General features: G+C 38.4%; 1 protein-coding gene across 2 annotated transcripts in view; it reads left to right on the top strand.

Moving 5' to 3' along the window:
- The window catches only part of LOC106879381 (electron transfer flavoprotein beta subunit lysine methyltransferase), an 89,588-nt gene extending 72,503 nt beyond the window's left edge, over window positions 1–17,085 (top strand). For both annotated transcript variants that reach the window (XM_089355134.1, XM_089355133.1), the window contains exons 2-3: window positions 12,754–12,884; window positions 14,982–17,085. In XM_089355134.1, coding sequence (XP_089211260.1) covers window positions 12,754–12,884; window positions 14,982–15,334 — 484 coding nt within the window. In that variant the 3' untranslated portion in view covers window positions 15,335–17,085. The remainder of the gene's footprint in view (window positions 1–12,753; window positions 12,885–14,981) is intronic.
- Window positions 17,086–19,390: the final 2,305 nt, after the last annotated feature.

Raw genomic sequence — 19,390 nt, 5'->3', positions numbered from 1 at the left:
TAAAACCGGCTGATAAGGGTGGAGCCGTGGTGGTATGGCGCGCGGACCTCTACAAGGCCGAGGCTCTCCGTCAACTTCGAGATACCTCATTCTACCGCCCTCTGCCCTCCGACCCCACGCCCAGCTACCAACAGATTGTGTCCTCCACTATCCATGACCTCATCCTCTCCTCCTGTCTCCCCGCCACCGCCTCCAACCTTATTGTTCGCACCCCACGCACCCCCACCATTTACTTCCTCCCCAAGATCCATAAACCGAACAACCCTGGCCGCCCCATCGTCTTCGCCTGCAACTGCCCCACCGAGCTTATCTCAAAATACCTTGACCGTGTCCTCGCCCCCCTAGTGGCTTCTCTCCCTTCCCACATTCATGACACTTACCACGCGCTTCGTCTATTCAACTCTTTCTCTTTCCCTCCCGGCCCTTCTAAGCTTCTCTTCACTCTAGACATCCAGAGCCTCTATACAGTGATCCCCCACGACGAGGGGCTGCGTGCCCTGAAGTTTTTTCTAGACCAACGCCCCAACCCACAACCCGACACCTCCACACTCATTCGTCTGGCCGAACTTGTCCTATCTCTCAACTGCTTCTCGTTCGCGGGAGATATCTACCAGCAGTTCTCGGGAGTGGCCATGGGGACGAGAATGGGCCCCAACTACGCGAACCTCTTCGTTGGTTATGTTGAAGCCCAAATATTCTCCAGTTTCACTGGTCCTACTCCCGAACTATACGGTCGGTATATCGACGACTGTATCGGTGCCACCTCACTCTCACGCGAACATCTTGACTCGTTCCTCTCTTTCGTTCAGTCTTTCCATCCTGCCCTCCACTTCTCCTGTACTGTCTCTGACACCTCTGTCCCCTTTCTCGACATTTCGGTCAGCATCCTCCACTCCGCCCTTAGCACCTCCATCCACTACAAACACACAGACTCACACTCCTATCTCAACTTCTCCTCCTCCCACCCTCGACACACAAAACTTTCCATCCCCTATTCCCAATTCCTCCATCTACGCAGACTTTGTAGCGACAGCCATGACTTTGAGACTCAGTCTCAACTCATGGCTCACCACTTTAGCCTGCGAGGATATCCACCCACCACCATCCACACCGCCCTTGCCAGAGCACGTTCTGTGGACCGTGCATCTGCTCTCTCCCCCCGAACTCGCCCTGCCGTTTCCCGCCTCCCTTTTCCCCTCACCTACCATCCCACCACCCTACCCCTCCAACGCTCCATTCTCCGAGCTTTTCGGCGCCTCCAGTCCGACCCCTCCACCTCCCACAGCTTCCCTAATCGACCCCTCCCCTCCTTCAGACGAGTCCACAACTTACGGGACCTCTTGGTCCACAGCTTCTTCCCCAACCCAACCTCCCAACCTGGCTCGTTCCCCTGCTCCCGCCCACGCTGCCGCACTTGCCCTTACCTCTCCAACACCACCCTCCTCACCAGCACCCATCACCGACCCTATCACATCACCGACTCCTTCACCTGCACTTCTACCAACCTCATCTATTGCCTCTCCTGCTCTCTCTGCCATTCTCGGTACATCGGACAAACGGGGCGCCGCCTGGCCGACCGATTCGCGGAACACCTCCGAGACATCAACGTTGGCAATGACACCCCGGTGTCATGCCACTTCCGCTCTGCCGGCCACTCCTTGCAGCAACACCTGTCTGTGTTTGGATTGTCCATGCACAGGAGTCATCCGGACTCCCGTTTGCGCCGTGAACAGGGATTGGTCTTCTCTCTCCGCTCCTTTGCGCCACATGGGTTCAACTCCCCTCCCCTCTTCATCTAACCCCCTCCTCCTATCTCTCTCCCCCACCCTCCCTCCTACCACCCATCTCTCCCCCCCCCCCCACCTCCCCTCCTGCTCCCTCTCCCTCCTTCTCCCTCTCCCTCCTGCTCCCTCCTTCTCCCTCTCCCTCCCCCACCTCCCCTCCTGTTCCGACTCCTACTTCTTTGTACGTCTCTTCACCTCTCTTCACTCCTACTTCTCTTCATTCCTACTTCTCTTCACTCCTACTTCTCTTTCCACTTCTCTTCCTACTTCTCTTCACTCCTACTTCTCTTCACTCCCACTTCTCTTCACCCCTACTCTTTCTCTCCTCTCTCTTACTCTCTCTCACTCTCTTCTCTCGTACTCCCCCTCTCTCACTCTTACTCTCTACACTCTTATTCTCTTACTCTCTCACCTTTACTCTCTCACTCTCTTCTCTCTTTCCCTCTCTCTCACTCTCTCTCACTCTTACTCTCTACATTCTTACTCTCTTACTCTCTCATCCTTACTCTCTCACTCTCTTCTCTCTTTCCCTCTCTCTCACTCTCTTTCTCTCTTTCTCTCCCCCATACCCCTCTTCCCTCTCTCTCACTCTCTTCTCTCTCACTCTCTTTCTCTTCCTCTCTTTCTCCCCCATACCCACCTTCCCCCATACCCACCTTCCCCCTCTCTCTCCCCCCATACCCACCTTCCCCCTCTCTCTCCCCCCATACCCACCTTCCCCCTCTCTCAATCCACCTTCCCTCTCTTATACCCACCCTCTCTCCTCTCTTTCTCTCCCCTCCCATACCCATCTTCCCCCTCTCTTACATCCACCTTCCCCTTCCCCCTTCATCGTCAACACCCCCTCATAAGCTCATCCCACCACACCCCAACACACTCCTACTCTACCTTCCCACTCCACCCCATCCAATTCCTTACACCCACCACCCACCCCCTACCCACAGACCCCCTACCCACAGACCCCTACCTCTACCCCACCCTCAGCCTAACCCACACTCCACCCATGCCTTCCCCACATCCCAACACCCTCACATCACACCACACCAATACCCTCGCATCACACCACGCACACACTACAACTGACCAAGTGCTTTCTCCCTTCCCCATTTTCACACTACATACGTCAAGATCACCAGCATTCTATCTCCCACACACAGCCCCTCGTTCTTCGATCACCGTTTGTCACCCCCTTTTCTTAGCTCTCCTGAAAAAAGAATTTCTAACTTCCGGTCAGCCATTGTTATGATCAGCCATTATTATGATTGACCGTTGACTGGACACTATTCAATTTTTTTTCTCCGTGCTTTTCTCCTTGTCTCCGTATTCTTTCTGTTGAAGAGCGTAGCTCGAAACGTCAAAGACTTTCCGTATTCCCGAGCGTCATACTAATACATCCTTTTGTTATTTACACCACCTGTCCTCGTCTGTTGTTGTTTTTTCGTATATTCTCCCATATATATATATATATATATATATATATATATATATATATGTACATATATATATATATATATATATATATATATATATATATATATATATATATATATATATATATATATATATATGTAATATAGATATATGTGATATATATATATAATATATATATATATATATATATATATATATATATATGTATATATATTAGACAAAAGAAACAGGCTTGGAAGGACTGGAAGAACGGTGGTAGCTGGGAATTGTACCAATCTGCCAGAAGGGACTTGGCAACAGGTTTATTTAGCCAGAGTCGAAGTACATAAGAAAAGATTTGCCAATGTGTGTATATATATATATATATATATATATATATATATATATATTTATATATTTATACATACTAGCAGAGATACCCGACATTGCTCGGGTTTTAAAATGACAGTTTCTTTTATATTGTTTTACTTGTTTCAGTCATGTGACTGCGGCCATGCTGGAGGACCGCCTTTAGTTGAAGAAATCGATCCCAGGATTTATTCTCTGTAGGCCTAGTACTTATTGTATCAGTGTGCTTTGCCAAACGGCTAGGTTACGGGGACGTAAACACAGCAACATCGGTTGTCAAGCGATGTTGGGGGTACAAACACAGATACACACACACAAATATAAACATATATACAAGTCTTCTTTCAGTTTCTGTGTATGAAATCCACTCACAAGGCTTTGGTTGGCCTGAGGTTATAGTATATATATATATATATATATATATATATATATATATATATATATATATATATATATATGTATACAGATAAGAAAAGAAATGGAGCAACAATTAGCAATTAGAAGTTATAGTTAAAATAACATTTACAGTTGCTTTAGTTTGTTATTTTTTAGGTAAATTTGCATTTATCTCATTCCATGTAACAAACATCATCAGAATGATACAGTTCTATATTTAAGAGATGAGGAATTATGTACATTATTTACATTATTTACATTTGACGGATATTTGTCCTCATCTTGTTTGTTGTTAACACAACATTCCGGTTAATACACCCTCCAGCCTTCATCAGGTTTCTTGGGGAATTTTCAAACTTGGGTTCTTATTCCTAAGGTATTTTTCGATGTTGTTGTTGTTATTATTACTATTATTATTATTATTATTATTATTATTATTATTCAGGTCACTACTTGGAATCAAACTCGGAATCTTGGGGTTAGTAGCCTGTGCTCTTAACTACTACACCATATGCCCTCAACAAACAAGATGAGGACAAATATCCGTTAAATGTAAATACTGTAAATAATGATCATTAGAATGATTTGGACTTTATCAGAGGACTACTGACAGGAGAAAAAAGGAAAAAGGAAAAGAAAAAGGGAAAAAAGTGTAAGTCTTTAGGCTTACATTTTTGTGTCCTTTAAAGGTTGCACGTGTGTGTACATTCTTCAAGAAATGTACACTCACATGTCCTGAAAATTCCACACAGCTTTGGCTTTGTTGTCTCATTTTATTTAACATATACCGGGGTTTTCTGAAAATCCGTCTATCCATTAGATCGCCATGGGTGTTTATTTGGTTGGGCAGTTATTTGTGGTTAAAAGTTGAAACAGAGTTAGTGTCTTGTTTGCATTCTGTTTAGACATTCATTTGCTCTGTTCGGCACTAGCTTTATTTCATCAGAGGAGTAATGCAACACCCTTTGATTGATTACCGCTATCTGATAGTTCATCAGCTGCCCCATGCTACTTGTCTGATCTGATTATATTTGTCATCATTGCTACATGATCTGATTTACCTTGAATATCTCAACTTGTAACACCAATATCCAGGGAATAACCACTGTCTTGCTGTTAATGTTCCTTACATGTGTCATTACTAATTATCTTGTTGCAAGCTTCATTACGTTATTGTACAGTAAATTTTGGTGGAGTAAATACATCTGTAGATAAATTCAAAGGATTTTTATTCCCAAAATGGAGCTGAAAGAAAATATATCAAAACATGTTCAATGATCATATACCATTAGTGAAAAATTGAGTGCTATTAAATGAGTGAAAGAACATTCTGGCAATTTATCAGCTGCATCAAGAGACTTAGGTATTGATAGAAAACAATTGAGAGAATGGTGCACAAAAGAAACTGAGTTAATCAATTTGTCAGACAAGAGGAGGCACAGATCAATTGGTGGAGGTAGAGGACCAGCGCATAGAGATCTAGAGATTGAACTCTTACAGTGGATTGTTGTTCGGTGTGCAAACAATATAATTGTAAATTATCGCCGTTTACAGGAATATACTTTTGAATTGGTAAAAAGGTTTGGAATTGAAATGAACAGCTTTAGATGTTCTGATAAATGGATTTTCAATTTCATGAAATGGAATTAACTGACTGTAAGAAAGATTACACATGTTGGTCAAGCAGACAATAAAACACTTGGAGAAAAGGCACAAATCGCCAGTGACCATCAAGATAGCATTCCAGTATTAACAGCAGATAAGGATGCTGACCAGATTTATAATATGGATGAAACACCTGTATATGTTGACATGTTGAGTTCAACAACCGTAGACTTTGTTGACAATAAAAATGTAGATGCAAGTCACTGTGGTGTTACCAAAGCTCGTTTTACTGCTGTGTTGTGTGTTAATGCTGCGGGGAAAGTGTTGAAAATAATGATTATCATTAAAGGATTGAAAAACGTGCCTATTTTACCCTTAAATGGGAAATCATCAGGAGGGCACAACCCTATAGAAATAGTAGATACGGCTGTGGACTGTGCTCTATGGAAATTTATGAAATTTTTAAACTTAAGGACAATCCTAATCTAATTAACAATAGATCTGACCTTAGGGTTCTATGTGTACATTGTTACTCTCGCACCTTTAAATATTTTAAAAAGTAAATCTTGCTAATAATATATTTTAATCTCTTTCATATCCCAGACTATTAACTACTTCATTTAAGTTATAGCTTTAAAGTATAAAAATTTTGGAATACATTTTAACCTTTCCCAACCCACTGATAATATTCCTACATTTCTCTAGCTATTCTAAGTCTCTTCTACCATTTTATCAATTCTGAAACCATAGCTTTAATACTCTTAGTTTAGTCCTGATTTTCTAACTTTATTCCTCCCCTTTTTTCCTTCTCCTTCTTCCCCACCCCCTTTCACTTTGATTTGTTTTGGCCATTGATATCTTCTCTTCTTATGGTTTTCTTGTAAATAATATCTCTCTTCTCCTACCCCACATAAATGTATATCTTTTTCTAATTTAACTATAAATGTTTGTCTTATTCTAATTTAACTATTAATGTTCTCTATGGTTTTAATTTCAGTACTTTAGATTATTGTATTATTCTAAATATACAGACGAATAGATATATTCTTAATAATTCTCCAATATCTTGACCTAAATACCCTTACCTTAAATTTCCTCTAGCCACTCCTTAGGATATTGTCCTTCCATTTTCATTTTTATTTCTATATATATATATATATTTTTCCTTTCTTCTTCTCTCTTTTTTCTCTTGCTTGATTCACCCCTAACCTGCCTTCCCTTACTACCTAACCTACCTTCCTCTAAATTGAAATTACTGCTATCTTACTCTTCCTTCTAGAAAGAAGAACAAATAGAATATATAGAAATTAAATTCCTGTTTGGTTCACTAGACTGTTGATTAGCAGCCCAGTCAAGATGTTATTCTCTTTGTCTCCTACTCATGTATTTGCACACATTTACAAAATGAACTTCCATTATGCAGCTGAGGAGTATATTTTCATTGCACATCTTATGTGGTGTTCTCACTACATAAATAAATGAAGTTTGTACGAAACGTACATACTGCTATAACCTAATACATTTTTGTTGCTTCTCTTCAAATTTTATTCACCAAATCTCTTGATGTGTGTGTGTGTGTATGTATGTATGTATATATATATATATATATATATATATATATATATATATATATATATATTTAATTATATGTATTTATTTTCTCTTAATTAATAATTAACTTTGATAAAATGAATTGGTTAGCAGTTACCAGGGTAGCAAAGCTCACAAAATAACTTTGGTGTAACTCCTGTTTATGAGGTAGAAACAACCTGTTAATCTGAGGTATTTTGAATAAATACAAGATTAAATAAATGGAGTTATACGCATGTATTAAATGATTTCTTTTATTTCCGACATATGTTTCGAAAATTACAATTGGTTCATTCCAAAGGAATGAATGATGTTGAGAAAAAAGTAATCTTCTCTTCAGGGAAATACATAAAAATCAACTCAACCGTAAGACATTATTACTGAATGACAACTGCGAGTAGAGAAGAATGCTACATAGCTTATTTGAAAAAGCCGTAGGTTCGCGTAAGCACACCAATCCGTCCATCCGCCTATACTTATATACTAAAACCACCCTCGCTTTAAACACACATATGCTCACCCACATACTCGCCAAAAAACTATACATGTATGTAAACACACTCATGCTCACCCATACATTCGCTAAAGACTATACATATATGTACACATGTATATATATACACGCATACACATCCATACTCACACGCACACAACAACTCTGCACCTATACACACGCACGCAAAAAAATTTATTTTATATAGGGCTAAAAACAAGAAACAGTGTGGGAAAGCTATAAGGTTAAAGCGCGTCTAAAACTGCGCATATTATCGCATGCATGCATATATATCTATATACGAACGCACCCGCACACACGCAGACACTCACGAGCGCGCACATATAAGGTTCCATTACGTGTCTATAGACGTACATGGAAAAAACAGGGTGGAGGGGAGAAAACAGAAAAATATGTGTGGAAAAAATACAAAAGCATTAACTCTATAATTATGTAAAAAATATAAAAAATTTTTTTAAATATATAAAAATATAAAATCCAAGTAAAAAGTATAGAAGGTTAAAAAGCTTATACATAGACACAATATAGAAAGCAAATCCTATCAGTACAGTCCTATCAGCAGGTCCTATCAGTAAAAATATTAAAAAATATATAAGAAATGTAAATAATAAGTATAGAGAGACAAAAAGCTTATACATAGACACAAAAATAGAAAGCAAGTTCTATCAGTAAACTCAGGGGGACCAAAAACGTAGCAAATATTTGGCCACATGTGGACATGTGGTTGAGCGTAAAGTTACAGGGAGGTATATATAAGTGGAGTCAAGGATTGGGTAAGTTTGTGATGTTGCAAAATGAGAGTGGGAGATGGAGGAGAAAGAATGTATGGAATGGACAGAAGTAGAAGGAGGGAGTGTTAGGAATATGTTGTAGGGAAGAGGTTCAATAGAGGCTTATTGAATGCAAGTAGGTTCACAAGGATGCAAAGAGAGAGAGAAATATAGTGAAGCCAATTTGGGATGTTAGGAAGACAGGATGTGTTGGGGTGTTTGTCAGGGACAGATTGTGTACAAGGGGAATAGACATAAATGACATGTCTCTATACACTCGAATTTACTCAGCTGAACAAGTCTTCTCAAGCACAACAAATTGCCTATCATCTTTGTGTTTTGTCATCTCCCTTGTGAGGCTGAATATCTGAAGATCATTTTTCACTGTTTCATCTCATGCCTTCTTAAGTCTCTCTCTTCCACACGTTCCATCCACATTTAGAGATCAGTTCTTCTTTATGCAGCTGTCCTCATCCATATGCATCACATGACCAAACCAGCGCAATCTTCTCACTTGCACACTACATCTAATGCCTCTTATACTCAATTTTTCTCTTAAAACATTTGCCCTTATTTGTACATGCACACTCACATTGGAGCATGCTGACTGCATTTCTTTAAAGCCTTCGTATGTCCTTTGTAGTCACAGCCCTTGTTTCACTACCATTTATTAGGTCATCCCATAAATAATGCCATTTTTTTTAATACTTCTTTTATTTTTCAAAATTAAGATAAACAAAGTTCTTTTTTAATCTAAAATATATTTTTCTACAATGCTCTTCTATCTATCTTTTAGACTTGCAAGGTCTCTCTTCCAAAATTCACTTGTCTGTGTGGAAAAATATTCCCCCAGTACTGTTCTGACCTTGTCCACAGAATTCATATTTTTTCTGTCCAAATGATTTTGAAGACAACAGAATAAATAATAATCAGATGGGACAATGTCCAGCAAATATTGTGGGTGGGGCATCGTTTCCCATTCAAATTGCTCCAGCCTTTGAAATGTCATCCTTGCTGTTTGTGGGTGAGCATGATCCTGATGGAAGAACACCTTTCATCTTGAAACCAAAGATGGTCATTTTTCTTCTAGTGCAGGTGTCAATGAATGGTTTAATAACCAAATGCAAGCTTCTCTGCTAGCTCCTCAATGGTTACAATGAGATCTTGTTCCACCAGGGTTTGCAGAATGTCCTCATCAAGCTCTACAGATCTTCGAGGATGAGGCTCGTCTTCTAGGCTGCAGTTTCCAGCTCGGAATTTCTGGAACCACCATTGACACTGGCTTATGCTTATCGTCCGATCCCCATATGCTGCATTAATATTCCTTGTACTTTCCATTTTCATTGTTGCCTTTATTGAACTCATAAAATAAAATATACTGGATATGCTCCTTTGTCACTTCTATTATAGCTTTGGGAAAATAACCGTTAAAATTGAACTGCACTTTTCAAAATGTGCACTAAGAATAAGTACAAGGTAAAATTACAACTTGATTTTATAGCAAGTTGATGCAATTAATTTATCCCTTCGACTTTTAGTTAAAGCAATTGAAAAAACCACGTTATTTATGAGATGACCCAATATATAGTTGTTCTTATACAGGGATTATACAATGTGCCTTTCACTCTGAAGGAGAGGTTCTTTGACCAGAAAAAGTAATACTTCTCTGAACTTTGCCCAGCTGATTCTTATTCTAGCAACTATGCTTTTAGAGCATCCTCCTACACACATGCATATATACATATATACAGGGTGGGTGAAAAGTAAGTAGGCATTGATAAATTGGTAATAAAATCCATATTCCTTTTACAAATTTATTGAAACAAATGATACATGTTTTCTATTACATGGGAAAATGAAAGTAAATCTTTATATTTCAACATAAGAACCGATGGCGTCAGCCAGTTTCTTCAAACAGCCAGGGATGGAATGTCCAACCATCTGAAGGACATCATCTGGGATATCAATGAGAACCTCCTGAATCCATGTCTTCAAGTCCCCCAGTGTGTGGGGTTTTGTCTTGTACACTTCCTTTTTTGTGTAACCTCACAGATAAAAATTACATGGAGTGAGATCTGGACTTCTTGGAGTTCTGGAGTTCTGGATTTCTGCAGTTACAGTCTTTAAGTTTTAGCTCCTGCATGTAATGGAGTTTCCATGGACAAAAATTCAATTCTTTATGCAACACCGTATGTATTGTGTGCCTTGTTAGTCCACTTTCATGAGCTGCTTGACATATTGATTTTTGCAGGCTGCTATTAAACATTTGTTGCATTGTTGCCACGTTTTCTTGTGACTGGGATGTGGTTGGATGGCCACTTCTTCTTGCATCATTCACAGAGCCTGTGGTCATCAACTTTGCAGACAACGTTTTATTGTCTCTGGACGTAGTGTTGTATGATTACCTTTCCATACACGCCACCATCTGTGAAAACAATGGAATTCCACACTTCATAGTGTACTGCTATCTTAGCTTGCTCCTGAACAGTCAAGTGACTGGCCATCTGGAAACAAGAAATGAGACAATAAGAAAATAAGAAATCCTCATTAGTGTTGTCTGTTTAAAAAATGTTTTTGTCATGACTTCAGTGATACTAAAAATTCTTTATGCAATTTCTAATGCCTAGTTACTTTCCCTCTGTGTGTGTGCGTGTGTGTGTGTGTGTGTGTGTGTGTGTGTGTGTGTGTGTGTGTGTGTGTGTAGGACAGCTGCATAAAGAAGTGTTGATCTCTAACTGTGGAGGGAACCTGCGGAAGAGGATGACCTAGGAAGACATGGGACAAAGGGTGAAGCATGATCTTCAAACGTTGGGCCTCTCAGAGGTGATGACAAGTGACTGAGAACTCTGGCAATATGTTGTGCATGAGAAGACTTGTCAGGCCAAGTGAAATTGTAGTTGTGGCCATGCTAGTGCCATGTAAATGGCACTTGTAAATCATAGTCATGGTCATTCACTCCCAGTGCCATGTAAACGACACCCATGCATCATAGTCATGGTTGTTGATGGTACCATGTAAATGACATCTGTGAATCCTCATGGCTGATACCAGTGCCATGTAAATGACACCTGCACATCTTAGTCATGGCCATGACTATGGTGCCATGTAAATTGGTACCCAGGAATCATGGTCATTGGCAATGCCATGTAAATGGCATCTGTGAGTCATAGTTGTTGCTGGTGCTATACAAATGGTACCTATGAACCCTAGTCATGGTCACTGCCAATACCATGTAAATGGCACCCACCCATAAATCGTAGTCATGGTTGTTGCTGATGTCATGTAAATGGCACCCACCCATAAATCGTAGTCATGGTTGTTGCTGGTGTCATGTAAATGGCACCCATGCAGGTGGCATGCAAAAGCACCCATTACACTCTTGGAGTGGTTGGTGTTAGGAAGGGCAGCCAGCTGTAGAAACCATGCCAAATTAGACTGGAATCTGGTGCAGCTCTCCGGCTCATAAGTTCTAGTCATACAATCTATCCCATGCCAGTATAGAAAGTGGATGTTAAATGATGATGATGATGATGATGATGATGATGATCCCACCTAGATTATAATTAATCAAATACCTACACGGCTGCAACACTATCATTATTAAATGAACACCACTATGCCTTCTCTTCTCATGGTTATGGAGTTAAGCACTGGGTAAAAAGATATATTTAATTAATTTAACTTCTCTAATTTCTTCACTGATTTACTTATATGATATCTATTATGCATTATTACTATATTTGTTTCATCCCTGGGCCCTATAATTTCACTCTACTAGAACTTAGTGAAAAAAGATTTTATTTAAATTTTGTTTTTTGTAAATCTGTAGTTACAAAAAAAAATTTCAAATAAAAACTTGCTTTGTCGTAGTTCACCTATCGTGCACTCAGTACATCGTGGTTCACCTATTGCGCACTCAGTACATTGCAAATTTTTCTGGCTAATATATGTAAATTTATATCGTGAACTCCTCAGTATATCGCAGGTTTCTGTGGCTGTTATGTATTTATATTTTTTAGATTTTAATTATTTCTGTGAGAGGTTTTAGAACGTAACACCCACAATAGTCAAAGGATTACTGTATTCCCAATGAGCATACATTTTCACTAACACTACAAATTTTAAAATTTTAATTAATATTATTTGTATCTATATCTAGCACCATTGTAACCTGGTGAGCCCTAGATCTTCCCTCACTGCTAATCATATCATGCTCACTGTAGTTAGGGCTATGTATGTATGTATGCATGCATGCAGACATAATTTTTGTCAGCTCTTTCATTAAATATTGACTGTGTATTATCATATTATTTAGATTTTTGCTGGATAACAGTGGAATCATCAAACATCAATCTGTGCTTGATTTGGGCAGTGGATGTGGAGCATTAGCGATTGTAAGCAAACTGCTTGGAGCATCTCATGTTGTTGCAAATGACATAGATCCAGGTAATATTCCTTTAACTAAAGCTTACATGTCAATATTGTTAATGGCTTTAAATGAGTAGCATGATGTTTCTGAACTATTTAGTTCCATACTTAACATTATAGTATTCTTTGAATCAGGCACTTACTTTTATCAATATATATATACATATACATCATCATCATCATCATCATCGTTTAGCGTCCGCTTTCCATGCTAGCATGGGTTGGATGATTTGACTGAGGACTGGTGAAACCAGATGGCTACACCCGACTCCAATCTGATTTGGCAGAGTTTCTACAGCTGGATGCCCTTCCTAACGCCAACCACTCAGAGAGTGTAGTGGGTGCTTTTACGTGTCACCCGCACGAAGGCCAGTCAGGCGGTACTGGCAACGGCCACACTCAAAATGGTGTATTTTATGTGCCACCTGCACAAGAGCCAGTCCAGGGGCACTGGCAACGATCTCGCACGAAAATCCTTACACATGTCACGGGCACAAGTGCCATATATATATCATCATCATCATTTAATTTCTTCTTTCCATGCTGCTATGGGTTAGACGGTTTGACTGGAACTGGTAAGCTGGAGGGGTACACCAAGTTCCAATCTGCTTTAACATGGTTTCTACAGTTGGATACCCTTCCTAATGCCAACCACTCCAAGAGTGTAGTGCGTGCTTTTTATGTGCCACCGGCACAGGTGCCATATACATGGCACTGGCAACAGCCACAACTATGATTTCATATGACACTGGTAACAACCACTACTATGATTTTACTTAGCTTGACGAGTCTTCTCAAGCACAGCATATTGCCAAAGGTTTTGCTCACTTGTCATTACCTCTGTTAGGTCCAACATTCGAAGATCAGGCTTCACCACCTTGACCCATGTCTTCCTGAGTCTACCTCTTCCACAGGTTCCCTCCACAACTAATTTTGAACTCAGTTTCTCTTCTGCTATCCACAATGCTATAGTCCCCCTAAAGCAGAATTATATTTCAATACATTGGCTTGAGCATGGCTGTGCAGTTAAGAAGTTCATTTATGAACCATGTAATTTCAGATTCAGTCCCATTGTGCAGCAGCTTAGTCAAATGCCTTCTGCTATAGTTCTGGGCTAACCCAAAGCATTGTGAGTGGATTGCATGCATGCGTGCATGCCTTGAGTTTTTATCATGGTACTCTGTTCAAAAATGATTTATAATTTCATCTTTGCATAATAATACTCTTGTTACTTCCAATGTTTTACTTTCTCCTTTCATGAATGCTTTCTTTCTGTGCTAGTATATCAAAAGTTGATAAAACTTTTTTATTCAGATTTATCTCTCATCTCTATAAAATGAGTGAAGAAATGATTTACTAAAATGGTTTATGCTTGCCTTCTTCAGAATTTCAGATGAAAAATTGCAAATTAATAAATCACTTCAACAATATATAATGCTGCTATTTGCAGTGGCAAGCAGTGCATCCTCATGGGGCCTGTTTACAGCTTTTTCTTACTTCTATCTCAGCCATGATTTGATTGATCAGAGGCATTCTAACCATGATTGTCCTATCTTTTATTCAGAGTCATACTATTCAATATGTTTTCTTATTTTAAAATGGTATGATCTGAGGAAGATTTGGCTGTTATTTTTTGCAGTTTGAGCAGTCATGCTGTGACCCTCTTGTTGGCTCCTATTTCTCATCTCTGGTTGTGAGATCAGAGGTATTCCAGCTATGATCATGTTGTTTTAGCAGTATGTAGGATGATATCTTCCAGTATATTTTTTCTTTTAACAGGATGCTATTTCTTGCAGGTCAAGAGACCATATAAAACTTCTGTTTACAGTTCATATAGGCTGATACATTGACAATTGAGTGGTGTCCTTCCTATGAGCTCCATACATTATTATTGATGAATCACAGACTGTTGATTCCTCAATTGGTTGTTTTCCTCTTTAGAAACTCAGCTAGCCAGAGCTTTCTCTGCTCCTCAGCTATAGGGATTATATTACTGACACATATACTTAATATATACCAATTATGCTGTACAATTTCAACATTAGTTTTTATATTCATATTATTGTACTTTGTTTCGTTTCATTTACTAATCCATTCCAATTTTTGTATTTTCAGTGGCAATTGCTGCAATCAGAATGAATTCTGCATTAAATAATGTTACAGTAAACACAGATAATAGAAACTTGTTTCATGAAAAGACATTGTATACAAATGTTGTGCTTCTTGGTGACATGCTTTATGACATCAGTCTTTCAGCAAATGTAGCTAGGTGGATGAAGAATTTACCAAATAACACTTTGGTTTTAATTGGAGATCCAGGCCGTTCAGAATCTCATCTATATCTCAGTAAAATGAACTTCAAAAAAGTTGTAGAATATGAATTAACCCCCACTGCTAAACAGGAGAATAATGGTATCCACTCTAGTTCAGTATGGATTTGGGAGAGATGGGGAGCAAGTCTTTTGTAGAGAGGAAAAAAAATTATAGATATGTTTTATTTTAATATTTAAATTTATGAAATAAAGTTTCTCAAATGTTTCTTATTTCACTTTGATGATGAAGTTCACCCATTCCACTTTTTCGTCATACCATCTAAATACTGGAAAATACTGTAGTATACAAAATAGTCTATCCTAGTTTTCATAGGCAAGTTAATATTAGGAATTGAAATTCCTGCTAATTCCTATTAAAGGAATTTGAACATCACTGTAATAGTGTGATCAATTTGATGTTCACATATCTCTTAATAGGTACAATACAGAAACTATGGTTCTTTACTGCAGTATATTGGAGAATGTTCTTTAGGATATTAAGATAGTGACTGTTTCCAGTAAAGAGCCATAGCTTCAGAATGGTACCTATTTAAAGACAGGAAAACACCAAATTGACTGCACAAACTACAGCCCTGAATCATATCTTTGAAGCAAGCTATGAAATTTCACTGGTGATAGCAAAAAATGAGAAAAATCATTCATACAAATGAAGAAGGATCTGATATACCTGCAATATCTGTTTTTCTCAAAACAGTTCTTCAAAAAGGCAACAAAGACGTCCAAAATAAGCCATTGAGACAGCAACAAAATAAATGACATGGGGTAATATGCTGAAAAACAACTTGTTGGAGAAGTTGAAATCATAAAAGTTCTGAAGACAAATAAATGAATCTACTTTTTGAGAGAGTGAAACTCTGTTAATGATGCATCGTGTTGACATGGAAAAATTTCAAGGACAGAGTTTAGCAAAATGTGGTATTTATACTCCTTACTACAGTGTTCACACACAGGCCATTAATATGTTGTTCTAAATAGATTTGGGGATCCTTTGCACATACAGATTTCTGCCCATCAAAATCAATTTGCTGGATTGGAGGTGGGGCACAGGTGAACTAATTACAAAAATGTTAAATTCACTAATTAAATGTTGCCTACACAGACATTGATTGTCAAAATTTCCTGTTTAGGAATTTTGTATATAGAAATAAAAGAAAAGATTAGAACTAATCAGGATTTTTTATTTTTTATTTAAACACTATTTTACTGTCTTCTACATGTCTCTCTCCTGAATATATATGTTGGATCTTGCAGGCATGAAGTGAATTCGATCCACCATAGCCAAATTTAACTTAACAGTTCAACAGAACTTTTCTTACAGTGAAACAATGGTTTTTCTCTGACAGCAGTTTTACATTTGCCTGAAATAATGTCTTCACCTCTTGGCCCTTATAACCTCTTCTACTTCACCAAAAGCTAGAATAGAGATATCACAGTACCACCAACGAAGCCCATTGTTCTCAACAATATGTCTATCCTTCTGGATAGTTATAAAAGCAAGAGCCCCAAGCAAAAACGAGTAGTCACTTGGTGACAACTGAATGAGCTGGCTCGTGACAACTCAATCAGTTAGGGAGTGGACTGCTAGAAGCATGATCATAAGCAAGGCAGATACTAAAGACAATAGTCAGACAGAGAAATGAAATTTACTGTCAGCAACTGTGAGACAACATCCCACGACCCTACAACTTCCACTAGCTCTAATTCTCTTCTCTTACAACATCATTCTATTGCTATCTGTGGATTACTACTAACAATTTGTATACGCCAAACTATGCAAAGAAACATTCTACCACATTTAACTTTCTTTTGAATGCTCTTGGATTTTATAATCTGCCCAACGAGGCAAGGTATTTTCAATGTAACGGTAAATAAATACTTTCCTAAAATTTCATGCATTGTTCATCTTTCACATCCTACAACATGCTGTTATAACAACAAATTTTATCGTTAGAATTGCTGACTTCGACATTTCATATTATTGTGTACCTAATCAATCTTAACCATTATATATACAGACAGGGGTTGGACAAAATAATGAAAACGCCTAGCATCATAGCATCGTAATTTTGAATATCTATAAAACCATCAAAAGCTTGTTTATTTTTATATTTTTTGATTTATTATTAGTGTTGCTTAATATGTTTTGCTAAAATTGATGTTTCTTTTCAGATATCATCAGAAAAAGGTAATTAAAATTCATTAAAATGACAGATCTATCGGACTTTCAAAGAGGTCAAATTTGTTGGTGCTCGTATTGCAGGCACTAGCGTAAAGAAACAGCCAAAATGTTTGGTGTATCAAGAAGTACTGTCTTGAAAGTAATGACAGCCTTTGAGAAAGAAGGAAAAACCTCCTCATCGAAACAAAACTCTGGAAGAAAACCAAAACTTTCAGATAGGGACCATCAGACTCTTACGCGAATTGTTAGAAAAGATCACAAAAGTACAGCTCCCAAAATTACTGCAGAGCTTAATGACCACCTCGAGAATCCAGTTTCCAAAAAACTGTTTGCCAGGGGCTGCACAAAGCCAGATTTCACGAGAGGGCTGCAATCAGAAAACTACTACTTTCAAAAACAAACATTGCAAAGCGTTTAGAGTGGAGTAAAAACCTACAGAATTGGTCCCTAGAGCAGTGAAAGAGTGTTATTTTCTCATACAAGTCATCCTTTACCCTATTTCCGACTACCGGCTGAGTATACATGTGGAGACAGCCAAAAGCAGCATTTGACCCAAACTGCCTTCTTCCAACTGTTAAACATGGAGGAAGATCTGTGATGATCTGGGAGGCTATATCTTGGAAATCCACCAGCCCAATGGTTTCCCTTCATGGCAGAATTAATAATCAAGACTATTTAAGCATTTTATCTGATCAAATTCATCCTATGGTTGCAGAACTATTCACACAGCTAAAGTTGTTACTGAATGGCACAAGGAACATTCTATTGAAGTTGAACATCTTATCTGGCCACCACAGTCCCCAGATCTCAATATTATTGAACATTTATGGTGCATTTTAGAAAAACAAGTAAGGAGTCGATATCCTCCAACATCATCACTACAAGAACTGGAGACTGTTTTAGCTGAAGAATGGACAAAAATTCCTTTGGAAACAATTCAAACTTTGTACGAGTCCATACCTCATAGAATTCAAGCTGTAGTTACTGCCAAAGGCAGTCCTACTCCATATTAAAATAAATTTGTTTGAAATTTTAAAGTGCTTCCATTATTTTGTCCAACCCCTGTATATTTCAATGAAGCAAAATATTGCTTAATCTCTACATAAAATAACAGGTCATGCACTAGTACAGATAAACATATACCTGATGGCAGGTCAGTCCTCTCCCTTATTTCAATCAGATTTGGTGCTTCAGTCTAATTTTCTCATGTCCTGAGTTCAAATCCTACTTTAATGAATTGGTAGTCACCAATTTAGTGGTAAGTCACCAATGTTACTGGTTCTAAATGTAATTGGTTCAATGTTTGATATGTCCCGCATTATAACAATGTATTTTGTCATCTGCATGACTGGCCCATATGTCGTACCTTGCCAACTGACCCTGCTTGCTGTGTCTGTCCACTATTTATCAGTATTTATCAGTAGTGGAACAACCCACTTCTTACTTGGGAGTGTCTGTCACAACACCTCCCCATTTTGAGATTTTTTTTCCTCTTCTTTCACACAACATTATTTTTTTATTCTTCAGAATGCTGCAGGTAATACCAGTCTACATTGTTTACCAGTATCACTACTAACACATAGCGACCTGACTTAAATCCTTCATACAGATTTATATTATTTTTGAGATACAGGAGATTAGGATTTCACCCACAAAATATGTTTTCAATATTTGAATTTTCTCCCTCTCCACACCAAATTCATTTTTTACTTTTTTCAAATTTTTATTCTTGGTAATACATGGAGAAAAAACAGAGAGTATAAATTCTTAAGAATTTTACCCATCACCTCACCACTTTCAAAAAGCTACACACTCCCAATGTTTCAATTTTAGCTGTTTGGAATGCAGGGATGTTTCTTCAGAAATAATGTCTTTTACCTGTTGTTTCTAGCATGTCAGGTTTTCTGGTGGTGGTCTAGTATTTTTAAGCCTACTATTTCTGTAGAATTCTATGCATGTGGGAAACATCAGCCAAAAGTGAAAGATTGGGAGATTTTAACTTTTTGAAAGCT

The sequence above is a fragment of the Octopus bimaculoides genome, chromosome 7 (genome assembly GCF_046866305.1).
Source record: "Octopus bimaculoides isolate indiv1 chromosome 7, ASM4686630v1, whole genome shotgun sequence".
Taxonomy (NCBI): Eukaryota; Metazoa; Mollusca; class Cephalopoda; order Octopoda; family Octopodidae; genus Octopus; species Octopus bimaculoides.
Note: the sequence above shows the minus strand (reverse complement) of the source record. Positions and strands in the feature narration are given on the sequence as shown.